The sequence below is a fragment of the Protopterus annectens genome, chromosome 2.part0 (genome assembly GCF_019279795.1).
Source record: "Protopterus annectens isolate FY-2018-M chromosome 2.part0, PAN1.0, whole genome shotgun sequence".
Taxonomy (NCBI): domain Eukaryota; kingdom Metazoa; phylum Chordata; order Ceratodontiformes; family Protopteridae; genus Protopterus; species Protopterus annectens.
Genome location: NC_056728.1, coordinates 1,721,654,663 through 1,721,671,218, shown reverse-complemented (window position 1 = coordinate 1,721,671,218; position 16,556 = coordinate 1,721,654,663). Strand labels below are relative to the sequence as shown.

General features: G+C 39.8%; 1 protein-coding gene across 1 annotated transcript in view; it reads right to left on the bottom strand.

The window, feature by feature from the left end:
• Window positions 1–16,556, bottom strand: part of LOC122792877 (zinc finger and BTB domain-containing protein 40-like) — a 1,459,166-nt gene that overhangs the window by 429,238 nt on the left and 1,013,372 nt on the right. The window contains exon 13 of the mRNA XM_044060435.1: window positions 1,297–2,280. Within this exon, the coding sequence (XP_043916370.1) occupies window positions 1,297–2,280 (984 nt within the window). The remainder of the gene's footprint in view (window positions 1–1,296; window positions 2,281–16,556) is intronic.

Here is a 16,556-nt window from a genome sequence, read left to right as displayed (position 1 = left end):
CTGACAGAACAGAACTGTGAACCATAACCACAATACCCCATCTCTAGATTTATCTCTAATACACTTAACAGTTACAGTTTTGGGAAACATATATCCACTGGCGACCATTCCTCTGTAATAACTGCAATGCTAAATTTTCATCGAATAATAACATTATTATTTCATCATATTTATTAGCCAAACTATGTTCACTGCACAATAAACATCTCAGAGTATGATCAAATCATTTCCTTTGTGTAATATATCTTGCTACCCTAAAAAAGGAGCAATATGATCTACAATTCTTCCTGATAAAACACCTTAGCCATAATAGCTTAAGTGAAGTGCATCATGAATGAACAGCATTTTTGCTGTAACACTTAAAATGACAGAGAATAGTTTTGAAAAATAAACACTAAATGACAGCTGGCAGAATCATGTGCTCACTGGTTGGACAGCCATAGTTTTCACCCCATTCATTTATTTAACCTGGTCCATCACATGGAAGAGCATACCTGTGAAACTTTTACGCCTTATATTTGAGGAAAAAATTATATTCATACGCTGTAGGACTGATCAGACGTCCAAGATCTTAGGGGTTAAGATCAAAGAATCTGCTATGAGCCACCCCTCCCCTCAACAAAAGACAAGGCCTTCTGGATCTTTGTTATGTCTACAAAGTGTTTAGATTTAATTAAAAGTGTTAAAGACTTGCAGCTCTTACATTAAATGCTCTGACCTTTGCATACTAGAATTAAATTACACAACGTCTTTGAATCAATCAATGTATGTAAAAATAAACTTGACAAAGTGAAAGATTTGCAGTTTGTTCATTTCTCTTCTAGTATTCCTTCTGATGATTTTGGACTGTTTTCTTATTCTGACTGGATCACTAAGGGTAGTATATGATTAAGCTGATACTTTGCTATGCCAATTATTTCAAATTATCTCAGACACTGCAAATGTCTTCTTTTTCTAAACTCCATTAGGTTTAAATGTCAAGTCTCTTAAGTAATGTTTTGTATCATCCATACTGGGGTGGAATGTTTTTCTTGTTTTACAGTTATAATAATTCACATATAAAACAATATTCATTTACTTCTAGTAAAAAAAATCATTAACGGAGCAAATCATAACAGACTGTACTGGCTGAGGCATTCTAGAAGATATTTGGAAAGTAAAGTTCTGTAAATTATAAAAAAATAATATTTCAATAAAACGGACTATATTAAAATATGTATTGTGGGATTGGTCAGTTCAGACTATGAAATTATAAACAAACATCTAAAAAGAAACCACTGCATTAAAGTATTGTACCTGAAGGTTGATCAAAGCCTTTTCCACAAATGTCACAAGATACTGTCCGTGGCCTCCTCTTAAGCCTCCTAAGTGGTGTAATGCCATGTGCCTCAAAGCGATGCCTGTCTAAGTCAGCTTTGGAAGGTTTTGTCTCCCCACACTCTTCACATGTTATTGGCCTCTGGTTGGCAACACGACACTGCCTCAGATGTGTAAGAAGTCTGCAATTGTAATCAAAGTTTCGGCTGCAAAACTTGCAGGTATAACTCTGCTTAATAAAAGGAGATGTTCTCCTTTTCCTCCAGCCAGAATTCCCTTGATGTGCAGAGCTTTCATCTGTCTTTTTAGCTGGAATAACACCATGTGCTACAAGGAGGTGCCAGTCTAGAACAGATTTGGAAGGCTTTGTCTCCCCACATTCTTCACAAGTCACTGGCTTCTGGTTAGCAATGCGGCACACTTTCAAATGAGCCAACAATCGACAATTATAATCAAATTTTCTACTACAGAACTTGCACACATAGCTCTGTTTTGGAAAGGAAGAAGATCTTCTCCTTCGTCTGAAGACAGAAGTTATACTTTGCCCAGTACCATCAACTCTATTATTTTTTTTGACAGGAGTAATGCCATGTGCCTCACGGAGGTGCTGCCGCAGCACACCCTTAGATGGTTTATTCTCACCACACACCTCACAAATTACTGTCCTCGGATTAGCAATCCGGCACTTCCTCAAGTGTGCCACCAGTCTACAATTGTAATCAAACGTCCTGTTGCAAAATGAACAGACATAATTGTGTCTAGAAGAAGAGGATGCTCTCCTTCCTGTTAACCAAGAGGACGTCTTCTCTTCTGTTCTGGTAGTAGTTGCAGCTTCATCATCATCACCATCCTTTCTAGAGTCAGTGCTGTCTTCCTCTACAACAGATGTGAGTGTTTCATCAGTGTTAACTGGCAGTGTCACTTCTTCCACTTCCAAATGTGCATCCGCTTCCTTCAGAAGTTCTGAAACACAAAACAACACATATTTTAAAATTTATCCCTCACCTTTCTCTCCATCTGATTCGAGCACAGTACATTACTGCAGAAGGAAAGTGCAACTCATTCTTAAAATACACATTTGTAAGGCACAATAATTTCTTTTTTTTACACTTTGTTGACTGGTTAAGTCCTTCTAAACCAATGGCCAATTTTGGAGGAGACTAGAGGCTGTATTCATACTGACTAAGGGAAATTTGGCCAAGGCACCAGAGAACTTCCTCTACTCTTTTTAAGTACCATAGGAGACATGCGTGAATGAGCATTCCTTCATTGAAGGTTGTGCGTTAGGCCCGGCAAGCCAGCACGTCAAAATCTACTGCCAATTATTAGCGGACCGGAGTTCCGCTGTGGCGACCCCTAGCCGAGAAAAGCCGAAAGAAACAAACAAACAAGGATCTTTTATATCCATCTGAGCTACTACTAACTCAGGTAAATGGGGCCTTGGTTCAACATCTTATCAGTTAAGTAATGCAATTATTCACTGAGCACTCAAAAAATAACATCACAAAGCCCTGCTTACTTTTGTTGGAATCTAAAACATGCACTTCTATTACAAAACCTCCCAAACAGAAGGTTTAACTATAGTGACAAATACAGAAAGGATCTAGAAGTGACTGCATTGTTAACGCTTGTAGAATTCCATAAATTAATACTTTCGCTCATCTGATAAAGCAATGATAACAAACCAGCATTTTAGTGTGTACAGATTCCATAAGGTAAATGTATTTCACAAGACTGGAGTCTAACCATTTTTCACAATATATAAGAGTGAAAAGGGGGTATCTGCATAGTTTAGGTAGCAGGGTAAGTGTATAACGGAGCCTTAGTGACCGATGTCACTAGAGGAAAAAAACTGTGCATCTACTCGCTGTTTGCTTGCGTCAGAGAAGCAAGGGTTTGTCTTAGTTGTTCAAGGTTTCTCTCTCTTGGATTCAGCTGTTCCTCTGGATGCTTCTCTGGGAATTTCAGGATTTTTCTTTGGATGGTCAAGCTGTAATTAAAGAGCTTTTAATGCTAATAATGTAGCGAGTGATAATAATAAAAATAATGAAAGTTCCATAGTTAATACTTGTTTTCAAGTTCTTTATTTGCAGTTGAGTGCTGCTTAGCAGAATTTAAATATATATCTACTACAGCAATACTCAATGTCATGCTCTATTCCAAGGCCAAACGTTGCAGCTTCAGCAGGGACCCTAACTGGTAATCCGAAGACCCCAGTACATTTATAAGGTACAGGTTTTCCAGACATCAAAAAAGGAAACATTTCAATGATGCATGCTAGATGAGAACAAAAGTGTACAAGAATCTTGAAAGAGCTTGGGTTTCTGGGAATAGGCACATATTCCACTGACTGCTGTGATAACCCGACCTGAGTAAAAGGTTGCATTTAATTATTGGACATAAAGATCAGGAAAGAATAAATTGCTGAGAGTATCCACAGTGAAAAAAAGTCAACCCACTGAAGACAGATCCTCGAAGGAACTGCAATTGTGGGAAGTTTCACTTAACTGTGCTGGCTCATGTTTATGAACTTCATCAGCATCCACCATGTCAAAAAAAATTTTTAAAATAATTTGGAAGTAGAAAGCAAGCAAAGATCTCAAAAAAGAGACCAGAATTAGCATGTGCATAAAGGGATTCTTCAACAAGATCCACAGAGCAACAGGCAGATATCCCTCTAGGGAGGAGACAACAACAGAAAATGTCTTGTCACCAGAACTGTACTTCGCTTCCCACTGCAGGAACCAGTATCAGAGCCAGTAACCACCACAACAGCGAAAGGTAATACCCTGGAGGCAAAACTGGTTAACAATTAACCCCTGAGATATGATTACAACAATAAGGGTCCGGTACCATCTCCCTCTATACCCTTTCATGGGTATCAGACAGTGATGAAGCTGCCCTCTCCCTGACAGAAAAGGTAATGTCAGATGAAAAATGTAGAGCCATCACAGACATGGAAGACTCAGTGGATGAAACAAACACAAAAGCCATAGGTCTGGCTTCCTTCTATCTTAACTTCTGCATCATGATGACTGCCCTTTCAAATCCGGCCTTCTCTTACATCCTCCTAAGCAATGGTCTTTTTTCTGTCACTTCCCAACTCCAACATTTCCAGTCATGAAGTGATGAGGAAAATACAAAGCCTCAACCTTCTTTCTGTTTTGTGCACCACAATGCCAGTGTTGTAGAACTTTTTTCTATTTGGCACCCCTTTGTGCAAGTCCAAAAGCAGTGTTGCTGATGACCATGTTTCTTTCTTTTCTTTTTTTTTTTTGGTTAATACAAGTGGTTCTGTTGGCACTGCGGTGGTGGTGCTGCGGTAGCGTTATCACCTCACAGTAAGACGTTTTCCTGTTCAGTTCTCAGCTAGAGCGTCTTCTATGTGGAGACATGCGTGAATGGGCGTACCTTCATTGAAGGTTGTGCGTCAGGGCCGGCAACTCGGCACGTAAAAATCTACTGCCAATCATTAGCGGACCGGAGTTCCACTGTGGCGACCCCTAACCGGGAAAAGCCAAAAGACACAACAACAACAAGTGGTTCTGTTGGCTTAGTTTTTTTTTTTTTTTTTTTTTTTTTAATTTTGGTACTGAATAACCACCAAACAATGGGAAGAACAAAGAAATAATGTCAATCTAAATGAAAGGAAACAATTGTAGATAAGATGAACAGTACCCCTTTACACATACGTATGGATGCTCATTTGAGTCTTAAGTGACAGCTTGTGAATGACAGTGTTACATGTTTTGCTATCAGGCAGAATTCATCAGAAATCATGATCACACTGTTTGAACGCATTGCTCAAGTTCCTTCAACTGATGTGATGGGTTGTTTTTCTAATTTTGTTCTTCAGATGATCATTCTGCACAGAATACACTAACAAAAGAATAAAATTGTTTCTACATTTCTTGCAGTTGCTTGCATATTCAGAGAGAGCAGTTTACTGCATCATACATGAAAGCTACCACGCAGTTAGAAATTGAAAAACAGATACTCTGCTTCCTAAGTGACATTTTTTCTTATTTGTCAACTATATTAGTACCCTGCAAAAGGCAAAAAGACAAATTAATTTGGTTCGCCAGTACATGATGCTCAAAATTAGTAAATCTTTGAGTTAAACTACAAGACTTACCTTCTTATATATATATATATATATATATATATATATATATATATATATATATATGGATTCACTTTATAACCTCGAAATGCTGAAATATCGAATTTCAGTATCTCGAGACTATAAAACCGAATCTACAAAACACCGACAAACAAAAACCGCGAAACCACATAACCGAAAACATACAACAACATACAACAAAACACCCACATCACAACATAAACAAAAAAACAACACACATAAACAACTCACACACACATAAGCAGGGGGGCAAGCCCCCCTTGACCCCCCATGTGGGGGGCTGCACCCCCACACCCTCCCTACTTATATATACTAACTCTGAGATCGCACAAACACAACACAAAAGCTCACTCACACACGCACATTCTCCAATCCCTCACACACAATAACTCCCACTCAAAACCCTTACAAAACACTCACTTAACTGACATAACACCTACATCCAAACACGGCACCACGCACCAACAAAACACAAACCCGGACATTACATAGCGCAACTTCATAACCGCAAATTCGACATATTTTCGACATACGTCAAATTCGCGATTATGAACGCTCGCTATTTTGAACATTCGACTTTATAGCTTCGAGATACTGAAATTCGACATTTCAGTATTTCGATGTTATAAAGTGAACCCATATACACACACACACACACACACATATATATATATATATATATATATATATATATATATATATATATATATAATTTATACAAAACATCTTAGTTAAAAACAAGAGCAAGCAATTACATACCTTTCTGTTACACTGAGGACATGCTCAAACTACAACTTTAATTTCATTTAAAGGTATAGAACTTTGTTTTGTATCTCAGATCACTGATTTACTCTCAATGCATATTTTTTTGTAAAATGGAACCTGAAAACAGACAAAACTTGTTATACAATTCTCATTTCATTCCCTAATATGAGATAAGGTCACGACTACAAGGAAATAAACTCGACATTTATAAATCACCGTAAAGTCCATCTATGAGGTGATATTAGTTTTTTTAGACTATAAAAGGTTAGGTTTCAACAAACAAGATCAGCCCTCCATACAAAAACGCAACCTTGATAATAAATGCACAATAATGGCCAAAGACTCTAACAGCAACTCTTAAAAAAAATAAAATAAAAAAATCCTAACAAGATGACAGTGATGCAAACTTAAAATTTCACAACAAACTACTGTTGCTACAAGGCCATATCAGATTACACTCACAAAAGTGATGATTTGGAAAATGTAAGCAAAACTACTACTGCAGATCTGTGATATAAGGGGTAAATGCTAATGAGCCACCTGAAAGTTCACTTTGATTAAAGACTTTGTTAACGTTAGCCCACATCCTTAGACCAGCAGTGCTATCCAACAGCCATTTCAACTGACACACAGACACATCATATGGCACAAGGGAGGAAAATATATATGCAGAAGTGAAGAAATGTATTTACTTTAAAAGAGACAAACAAAAACATATATAAAGTACAGTTGTGCAAGTCCTACTTATCCATAACAGTAGCTGGTCGAATTTCTTCATAGGCTGCAGTAGTTTAGGGGTACTGACCTGCCAAGGAAACACCACTCAGCCAGCTTGCCAAAGCTTTAACTACCCTTCCTCTCATTTACTCTGGGTGCTGACAGCCTGCATCCGTTTTAGGAGGAAGTATATTAGCAACCAGAGTGAAGTAAATCTTTAGGATTTTACTACTCCAAAAAAGGATGGAAGATTCATTCTGAACCAACAACCATCAATCAATAATCACCATAAAATAATCAATGATCAACAACAATAACAACTGTAACAAAGAAAGTTCTGTCCCACCTCAACTATCGACAAAGGTGGGATGGTGGGTGGGTGCAGCTACTGCAGCAGTGAAGAAATTTGAACATCTAATGTTATGGGTAAGTAGGAGTTACACAACTGTACTATGTTCTTTATTCTCACTGTTGCAGTAGCCTACGAGTTGATTTCCAAAACTTACTGTAGCTGGGAAGAGGAAGGTTAAAACGTTATTAAGTTCTTTGCAATAAGGTTTTTGCGGTTCTAGTACAGCTTCCGTTTGCCTTGCTCTGTTTTTTTTATTTACAAAGGTAGTATATGAGCTACCTGTGCACAATGTGTGTTTGTAAAATCTGTTCTCCCTTTTTTTTTTTTTTTGGGAAGAAAGCTGGGAGACTGATGGCTTCATTCAAGGTAAACTCAGAAACAACTTTAGACATGAATGAAGGATTAGTACGTAATGTGACCCTATCCCTGTAGAAAACCAGATAACGTTCACTCAACATGAAAGCTTGCAATTCAGACACACCTTGCAAAAGTCAGAGCAACAAGGAACACACATGCAATGAACTGCAAGTCAGCCTAAGACTTGTTCAAAGGAAAGTAGGTTAATTTTTTTTTCCAGAACAAAACTGAGATCCCAAGGAGGAGGAATTTGCTTGCAAGGAGGACTCATGCGCAGCACTCTTTTCAGAAACTTTTGACCACAAACACAGAAGAAAGAGTGGGATCCATAGGCAGACAAGCTGAGATGGCTGCAAGATGTACCAAGCTGGAAGTATACAGCAAGTCATCTTTAAGCAGCTCACATAAATATTTGAGTACCAGAGGTGTTGCTTCCTTTTCAGGACCCCTGTGACAGACAAGGCATCAACAAGAAAATCTCTTCAATTTGCCAACATAAGATTTTCTAGTAGTAGGTTTTCTTGCCTCTTTTAGTGCCTGCTAGACGTCATCAGCAAAAAGGTGTCTAAAAGGTATTAAAACTGAATTACCTAGGCCTTCAGTTGCAGTTGATTAACACTGGGGTGTATCAAACCCTCCTTGTGCTATGTGAGAAGACCCACTCTTTGAGGAAGCTTGTGGTAACTGCCATTGGCCAATTCCATAAGAAGGGAGAAAGTGCAGTTCTGTAAGCTAAACTTACCTTAACTGTATATATTCAAATGATCACTGCTGTAATAGCCTTAGCTATATGGGTTACATCCTGTCAAGGATACAACAAATGGCCAGCTTTCAAAGTTTCAGGGCACCTTTGATGTGCCCAAACTGTCAGATAGCTTAAGATAAACTGACTAAAAGATAAGCTTAGGTGTGAATCCCTTCAGGGTTTCCTCCCAGGAGAGAGAAGGAGGCTAAGCTCTGAAGGGACAATGCTAGGGACAACAAAAACTAAATGTCCACATACTTGCATAAAAACACACCAAAAACAAGGGAGTTGGAGGGGAGAGGAAGGGAGTGGTTATTGCAGCAGTGACCATTTGAACATCTACTTGTATGGTAAGTTTACTTGTACAACTGTACTATGTTCATCATATTGATCACTGCTTTACTACCCTTAGCTATATGGGTAGATTATCCTAGCTTACTACATTTGGAAGGTGGAAGGCACAGAGTCCAGGATCCCCTGTAGAATAGTCCTAACAAACCCTTATCTGGACCTAGAGAAGGAATCAAACTTACAGTGCTTTCTGAAAATGTGTACAGAGTACAAAGTAGCAGCTTCTAGCATACTGGAATAGTTTTGTAGTTTTGTTATAGTGAGCCTAACAAAATGCAATAACCTTACACAACCATATGGAAATAGTCTGTTTTTGACACAGGTTGTCCCTTATTCTTACCTTCGAAAGAAATGAACAACTGATCTGAAGACCTGAAAGACTTTGTTCTGTCAAGACAGTACCTAAGTTGTCTGTGGACATCCAAGGTATGAAGCATCCTTTCTCCCTTATATTTAGGTTCAGGAAAAAAAAATAGGGAAATGGATAGCTTGGCTTAACCTACACCCAGATATCACTTTAGGCATAAAATAAAGATTAGTTTTCAAAGAAACCCTATCTGCATGGAAAAATGAGAGAAGGTTGACTTATTGTAAGAGCTTGCAACTCAGACAACCTTCTTGCAGAGTTCAGAGCAATCAGTAAAACTGTTTTCCATGTTAAGAACCTCAAGTCAGCCAGATTATCTGGTTCAGATGGATCAAGTATTAGCTTCTCTAACACAAAATTAAAATCCCAAGGAGGGGCCACTGGTTTTCTAGGAGGACTTCTGCAAAAAAGAAAAAAGTAAAAAGAGACCAGTTGGCATAATGGTTAAGGTCTTCGCCTCCCATGCACAAGGTAAAAGGTTCGATCCTGACCTCCAACCAATGCCTGTTTGGAGTTTGCATGTTCTCCCTGGGTCTCCGTGGGGTTTCTCCCACATCTGAAAAACATGCAGAGTGTTTTCATGTTAAACTCAACAATGAATGGAGCTGTGGACATCTGCATAGACTCTACATGGTGCTCTATAACGGGAAGAGTTGTGCAGACCAACTGCTATGGGCACCTACTGTAAAAACGCGGATCACAGATTGCACGCCATGACAGGGCTAGCCACTTGGTGAAAAATATTGCTCTAGGTGATTCGGTCATGTTGACTAATGTCGCCAAAATGGGCATGGGTAGCTACCGGTGATAAGTGGGTTGAGGACCTGGCATACTCTGACCTATGCCAGGGACCCTTGCTAACAGTGGGAGGGGTATATGTGCTCCAATTGGTCAGTGTGTTCTCACCATAAAGCCCAGCAGCCCAGGGCCAATAAGCTACTGGCAAGCTGGTGTCTAGTTGCCCAGCCTGGATTACCTGGGGTAGTTCTGCTGAGCAAAAGCTGGACGCAAAACCAACCAACCTGCCAAACATGAACTGAGAATTACTACGCATAATGTAGGTTCACTGACAGGACGTAGATTGGAAGTGGATGACATGATGATACGGAGGAGGCTGGACATCCTATGTATCCAAGAGACGAGATAAAAGGGCAGTGTAGCAAAGCCACTTGGCTTGGGATCCAGATACTACTCAGGAGGGGAACAGGCTAGAAATGGTGTTGAAATTGTGGTGAGAGAGAGCCTTCAGAAGGCAGTGAGTGATATCATCCGAATTAATGACAGACTCATGGCACTCAGACTCCAGTGTAATGACAGAGCAGTATTCATAATCTCAGCCTATGCCCCACAGCAGGGTTGTGATAGTGAGGAAAAGAGTGCATTCAGACAGCAGTTGCAGGACCTACTAGATAAAGCAGGACAACATGAACTGGTGTTGATAAATGCACATATCGGGACAGACATAACAGGATATGAGGACTGCCTGGATCCACATAGGTGGGGCAACAAGAATAAAGAAGGAGAAGCCATTCTAGACTTCTGTCTGGCAAATGGTTTGATAGTAGCCAACACATGGTTCAGAAAGAGAGACAGTCACAAGATCACATACAAGAGTAGCTAACATGCAACTCAGGTAGACTTCCTCCTAGTAAGGAAAGGGCACTGGGGTAGAATCCATGATTTCAAAGTCATCCCCAGTGAAGAAGTCAGCACACAGCATAAACCACTAGTTGCCACAATCAGCTGCAAGCAGTGGTCAGAGAAGGCTCTAAGGTCAACAGAGAGAAAGCTGAAGACCTGGAAATTGATTGGAGAGAAAGTACAACAGTTCAAGGAATTACTCAGGGCTCTAGCACCCCCAGAAGAGGAGGAAATAGGTGGAGTTGAACAAATATGGCAGCACCTAAAAACAGCATGTGTTAGGACTACAGGAAAGATATGTGGTCGAGTCAAGTATGGAAATAAGGTACATAAGGAAAGCTGGTGGTGGAATGCAGAAGTCTAGGAAGTCATCAAAAGAAAGAAGGAGTGCAGAAAGAAGTGGGAGATAGAAAAGACTGACCAGGCTAGGAAGGACTACTGGTTGGCTAACAAAGAAGCTAAGAAAGAAGTTGCAATAGCAAAGAATAGGACATTGGAGGCACTCTACCAACTTCTGGAAAGTGATTCAGTAAGTGGCACAAAGAAACTGTATCAGGCTGCAAAGCAAAGATAGAAAGATAAAGAATATATTCAGACACCCTTCATAAGGGATGCCATCAACAACCTGCTCACCAGTCCACAGGACATCAAAGGCAGATGGAAGGAGTATTTCCAGCAGCTTCTGAATGAAGGAAATCCAACAGAAGCTGTACTGCCCCAGAAACAGCTTACGATGAGACAAGAAGGAAAAATGAAGTCAGGGAAAGAAGCAGGCTCAGATGAGGTCACAACAGACATGATAAAGATGCTGGGTGAGATAGGGGAGAAATTGCGCCTGAGGGTACTAATAGCAGTGTAAAGAGAAAGTCGTATCCAAAGTGACTGAAGAATAAGCATACTCATGCCAGTGTACATGAACAAAGGGGACATCAACAACTGTGGGCAGTACAGAGGCATCAAACTCTTATCACATTGCATGAAAATTCTGGAGAGGGTGAATGATACACGGATATGCTGAGTAATATAAAGTAAGATGGGAAATGAGCAGTTCGGATTCAGATCAGGATGCAGCACAATAGACCTGATGTTTGCAGTGAGACAGATACTTGAGAAGAAGCCAGAGATGAGAGAGTCCAACTGGGCATTCCTAGACTTGGAAAAAGCATATGACAAGGTCCCAAGAAAGCTGATCTGGGCAGTACTGCGGTGATTTGCAGTCCCAGAAACATTGGTAGAATTAGTGCAGGCTATGTACAAGGACCCAATGACTCAAGTATGAACAGTGTTTGGCCTCACAGAGGGGTTCCCAGTGGGAGTGGGTGTACAACAGGGTTTAGCTCTGAGCCCACTGCTGTTCATACTGGTGATGGACTACATTAGCAAAGAGGTCAAAGGGGACAGATCAACAAAGTTGCTGTATGCAGATAATGTGGCATTACAGGCTGACGCTGAGATAGAACTTCAGCAAAGAATAGAAGAATGGAATGCAAAACTGAAGGCACATGGGATGAAACTAAGCACAGATAAGACGGTGGTAATGGCAGCAAATTGGGGAAATCAGAAGAAGCTGAGAATAGAGATAGAAGGGAAGACAGAGGAACAGGTAAAACAGCTTCAAGTATGTGGGAGGGGTGGTTGAGGAGAAGGGAAGTCTGAATGAAAAGGTCAAAGCTAGAATCAGAGGGGCTGCAGCCAAATGGCATAGTCAGGTATAGTTTATGACAGAAGAATGCCAAAGAAGCTGAAAAGTAAGGTGTACAAGACAGTGGTGCTACCTGTACTACTGTATGGTACAAAGACCTGGGCAATAAAAGCAGAACAGATGAAGAAGCTAGAGGTGATGGAAATGAAGTGCCTGAGAAAGGTGGTAGGATGTACACTGTGGGACAGACGAGGAAATGAGGACATAAGAGAAGAAGCCAAAGTAGCTCCAATTGCAGAAAAGATCAAAGAGAAATGATTACAGTGGTTTGGACACATATGCGGAAATGTTGAAGACAATCTGCTAAGGAAGATTTGGGACATACAAGAAGAAAGTAAGAGGAAGCGAGGACATCCGGCAAAGAGATGGATGGATTCTGTGAAAGAAGATCTGCGACATTCAGGCATGAGTGTTGAAGAAGGCAGGAGTAGGGCACTGAATTGAGAGAATTGGTGACAGCATGATACCCTGACCCAATGTAAAAAAAATGGGAAAAGGGGGATGATGATGATGATGATGACGACGATGATGATGATGAATCTGCAAAACCCCTTTCAAGAACTTTCTGGCACAAGACTTCAATGAAAGAGGAAGATCCACTAACAGAAATGCTGAAATGGCCAATAAATGAACATTGACAAAGGAATAAAAAAGGTAATAAGAAAGTAACTCACACAAATATAGAAGAACCACAGAAATAACTCAATGGGTGCTAGTTATGTTGTTCAGACCAACTAGAAAACCTTTTCTATTTGTTAATATAGGATTTTCTAGTAGCAGGCTTTCTTGTCTCCATTACTGCCTCCTGCACAAAATCAGTAAACAGCTGTGTCTAAATGGAATTACGACCCTAGCATACAGGTAGTCAATTGTAGTTGTTTGATGTTGGGATGCATCAAACATCCCTGTTCGTCTGTGAGTAAATCCAGTCTGTTAGGAAGCTTCTGGTAATTGCCCCTGGCCAGTTCCAAAAGAAGGGATAATCCCGACTGTTTAGGCCAGAAGTGAGTCACCACATGATCTTCAAGGATTCCTTCTGAATCACCAGAAATACCTTGGATAATAATGGAAAGGGTGGAAAGCATACAGAAACATTCTTGTCCAAGGAAAAGATAAGGCATCTGCCTTCCAGGCCATCTTGCATAGAGTTTTAGAACAGAACCTTACCAGTTAATTCTCCAGAGAGGAGGCAAGGAGGTCTACTTGAGGAACTCCCCGCAGATGCATCAAATCTTGGAAGACCCCCATATAGTTTCCATTCATGATGGTCTGTCATATAATTTGCTCTGACAGAATGTAGGATGCATGTAGAATGATACTGTGCTGCGAAGCTTTATCCCAAGCTAACACTGTTAGTCAGCAGAGGAGGGTACAACCTGGTTCCCCCTTGCATGCTGATGCACCACAGCTGTGGTATTTATGCAATCCTTGAAGAGGTCCTGAGGACCAATGATGGCTCAAAAAGTTGAATGCCTTGATCAGAGCAAGAAGCTTCCTTGAAATGTATGTAAAAACAAACTTCCAGAACTAGTAAAACAAAAAAGGCGAACCAGGAACAACTGCAAACCACCGATTTATATATTTATTTAACCAAAATTGTACTAAGCGCTTTCACCCACACACATCAGGGCATCTTCAGAGTACTGACAATCCTTGTGTTGAACCTCTTTTTAAATCCTTATGTAAATTAGATAATTGAACAATTAAACAATTAAACAAATTATTACCTACGCAGCTAAACATTTTTAAAGGTACAATCAGCAAAAATGAACATAAACAGCCAGGACTTGTGCAAACTTGTTAATTTGTAAATGTAATAAAACCTTCTTGTCAAAAACTATGTATATGTAATACCAATAAATAAAAGTAAAAATACATATATAACTATCTAGATAATAGTATAAATCTAAATAATTATTAAATATAAACAATTGTTATAGAACTTGCATTTAGCCGTAATTGCCATAAACATTCTTTAGCCTCAAGTAAGGTGTTGTCATCACCACCTTTGTTATTATTGTAGTATACAATTCTGTCAATAACAAAGAATAAAAATCTCTTAAAATTCTGGCATCTTAGACTATGCATATAAAGAGAACTAGTATTTTTCTGTTTTTTAATGTCTCTAACATGTTCTAACATTTAAAAAGAGGTTCAACACAAGGATTGTCAGTACTCTGAAGATGCCCTGATGTGTGTGGGTGAAAGCGCTTAGTACAATTTTGGTTAAATAAATATATAAATCGGTGGTCTGCAGTTGTTCCTGGTTCGCCTTTTTTGTTTTACTTGAAATGTATGTATTTGCATCTGTTCTTGGTGTCCCACTCCCTACACATTTCCTCCTTGAACAGGCCTACAGGAAGAGTAATCACTCATTCTTTTACCAAAAACTACTTTACAAGGAGGATCAATGGCCTGAATTAAACCCTGAGCCAAACCCGGCAAACTACTCCTATCCAATGAAAATTGAGAAGGAAAAGATACAGGCTTGGTTTTCTGTTTCTTTTTGACAGGAAAAATGGGGCCAAATATTTTAGTAACAGCAGCAGTGACTTACCCAAGGATGGGCACAGCATTCTGACACAACAGGGTAACTTTCCCTTTTCCCTCTTCCAAGACTGACAAGAGTGGCTCTCCCTTGCCCCAACAACCACAGAGGATGTGGCTAAGCCCTGATCCTTAGTGGCTGTAGATGCTATACCAGAGGGATTTGATGTGTCACCCACTTGTGGCGGAGGCAAATTACCAGCCCGTTGTGGTAGCAGAGGCTGTTTGCTTATTTTTTTCTTTTTGTGGCTAGAAGGAAGACTGACCATTGGACCTCTTCCTGGGAAGATAAGCAGCAATTGCAGGTAAACACTACTAGCCCACAAAAGTAAATTTTTTGACAAAATAACTAAAAAGCACTTTAAAATATCATGCCAGCCTCACAAAAGTAAAATAAACAATTCTCAACAACAACAAAAAAAGTTTTCAGTTACTTTACTCCACTTTTAAACTGACAGAAAAAAATGAGTCTGTCTGAACAAAGTGAACTACGGTTGAACGTTTAAAAGTAGGTTACAGTCTCAACAAAGTTTGTTAACACTCCTAGCTTTAGAATAACTTTCTTGAATGGGAAAGTAATAAAATATGCAAAATTAATAAAAATGGAAGCTTTTTTTTTCTAAAAGGGAACTTATCTACACAGCAAAGGAGTGCAGAAGCTGATTATCGATCCTCAAAATCCTCAGGGAAGTGTACTCTTTGGTGACAGTACAGCTCTGAAGGGCTTCACACCCAGACCTATCATTTAGTCAGCTCAGCTTGAGCTGCCTGACTGTTTGGGTGCATGGAAGGTGCCTTGAAGCTTTGGAAGCTGGCCCACTGTTATATCCTTGGCAGGATATAACCCATACAGCTAAGGTTAATGGAACAGTGATCAATATGCTGAATATCAAATTTTGTCTGGGCCAAAAGGGACTCATCACAATGATTTTTGGCAATTCTTTCTGAATTTTAGAAGTACCTTGGAAATCACTGGAAAGGTTAGAAAAGCATACAGGAACATTCTCAGCCAAAGGAATGACAGAGCATCTGTTCATGTTCAGCTGCAACTTGAACAGAAATATTCTAGTTGTCTGTTTTGTAAGGAGGTGAACAGATCTACTTGAGGTGTGTCCTACGTCTGGGATCAAGTCCTACAACACACCTGTATTCAGTTTCCACTCATGAAGGACTGTCATGTATATCTGCTGAGTCTGTCTGCCACAATGTTTTGTTCTGAAAGAATGCAGAAGTCTTGATGAATCAAACAATGCTGAAGAGTGAAATTTCAAGGCATCAATGCTAACCAGCAAAGAGGGTATGACCTTGCACCCCCTTGTTTGTTGAGATACCAAATCAATGTGGTGTTGTCTATAACCACATGTAAAGGGTCTATAGCCCATACATGATGAAGAATTTTCAAAGCATGAATCACTGACAGCATCTCCTTGATGTTTATGTGCTTTTGTCTGTCCGAAGAATCCCAGAGATCTTGCACTTTTACTCCCATGGAAACTGCACCTCAAGCATCATCCAAAGAGTCTGTTTGGAGAAAGTGAACAGTGGCTGAAA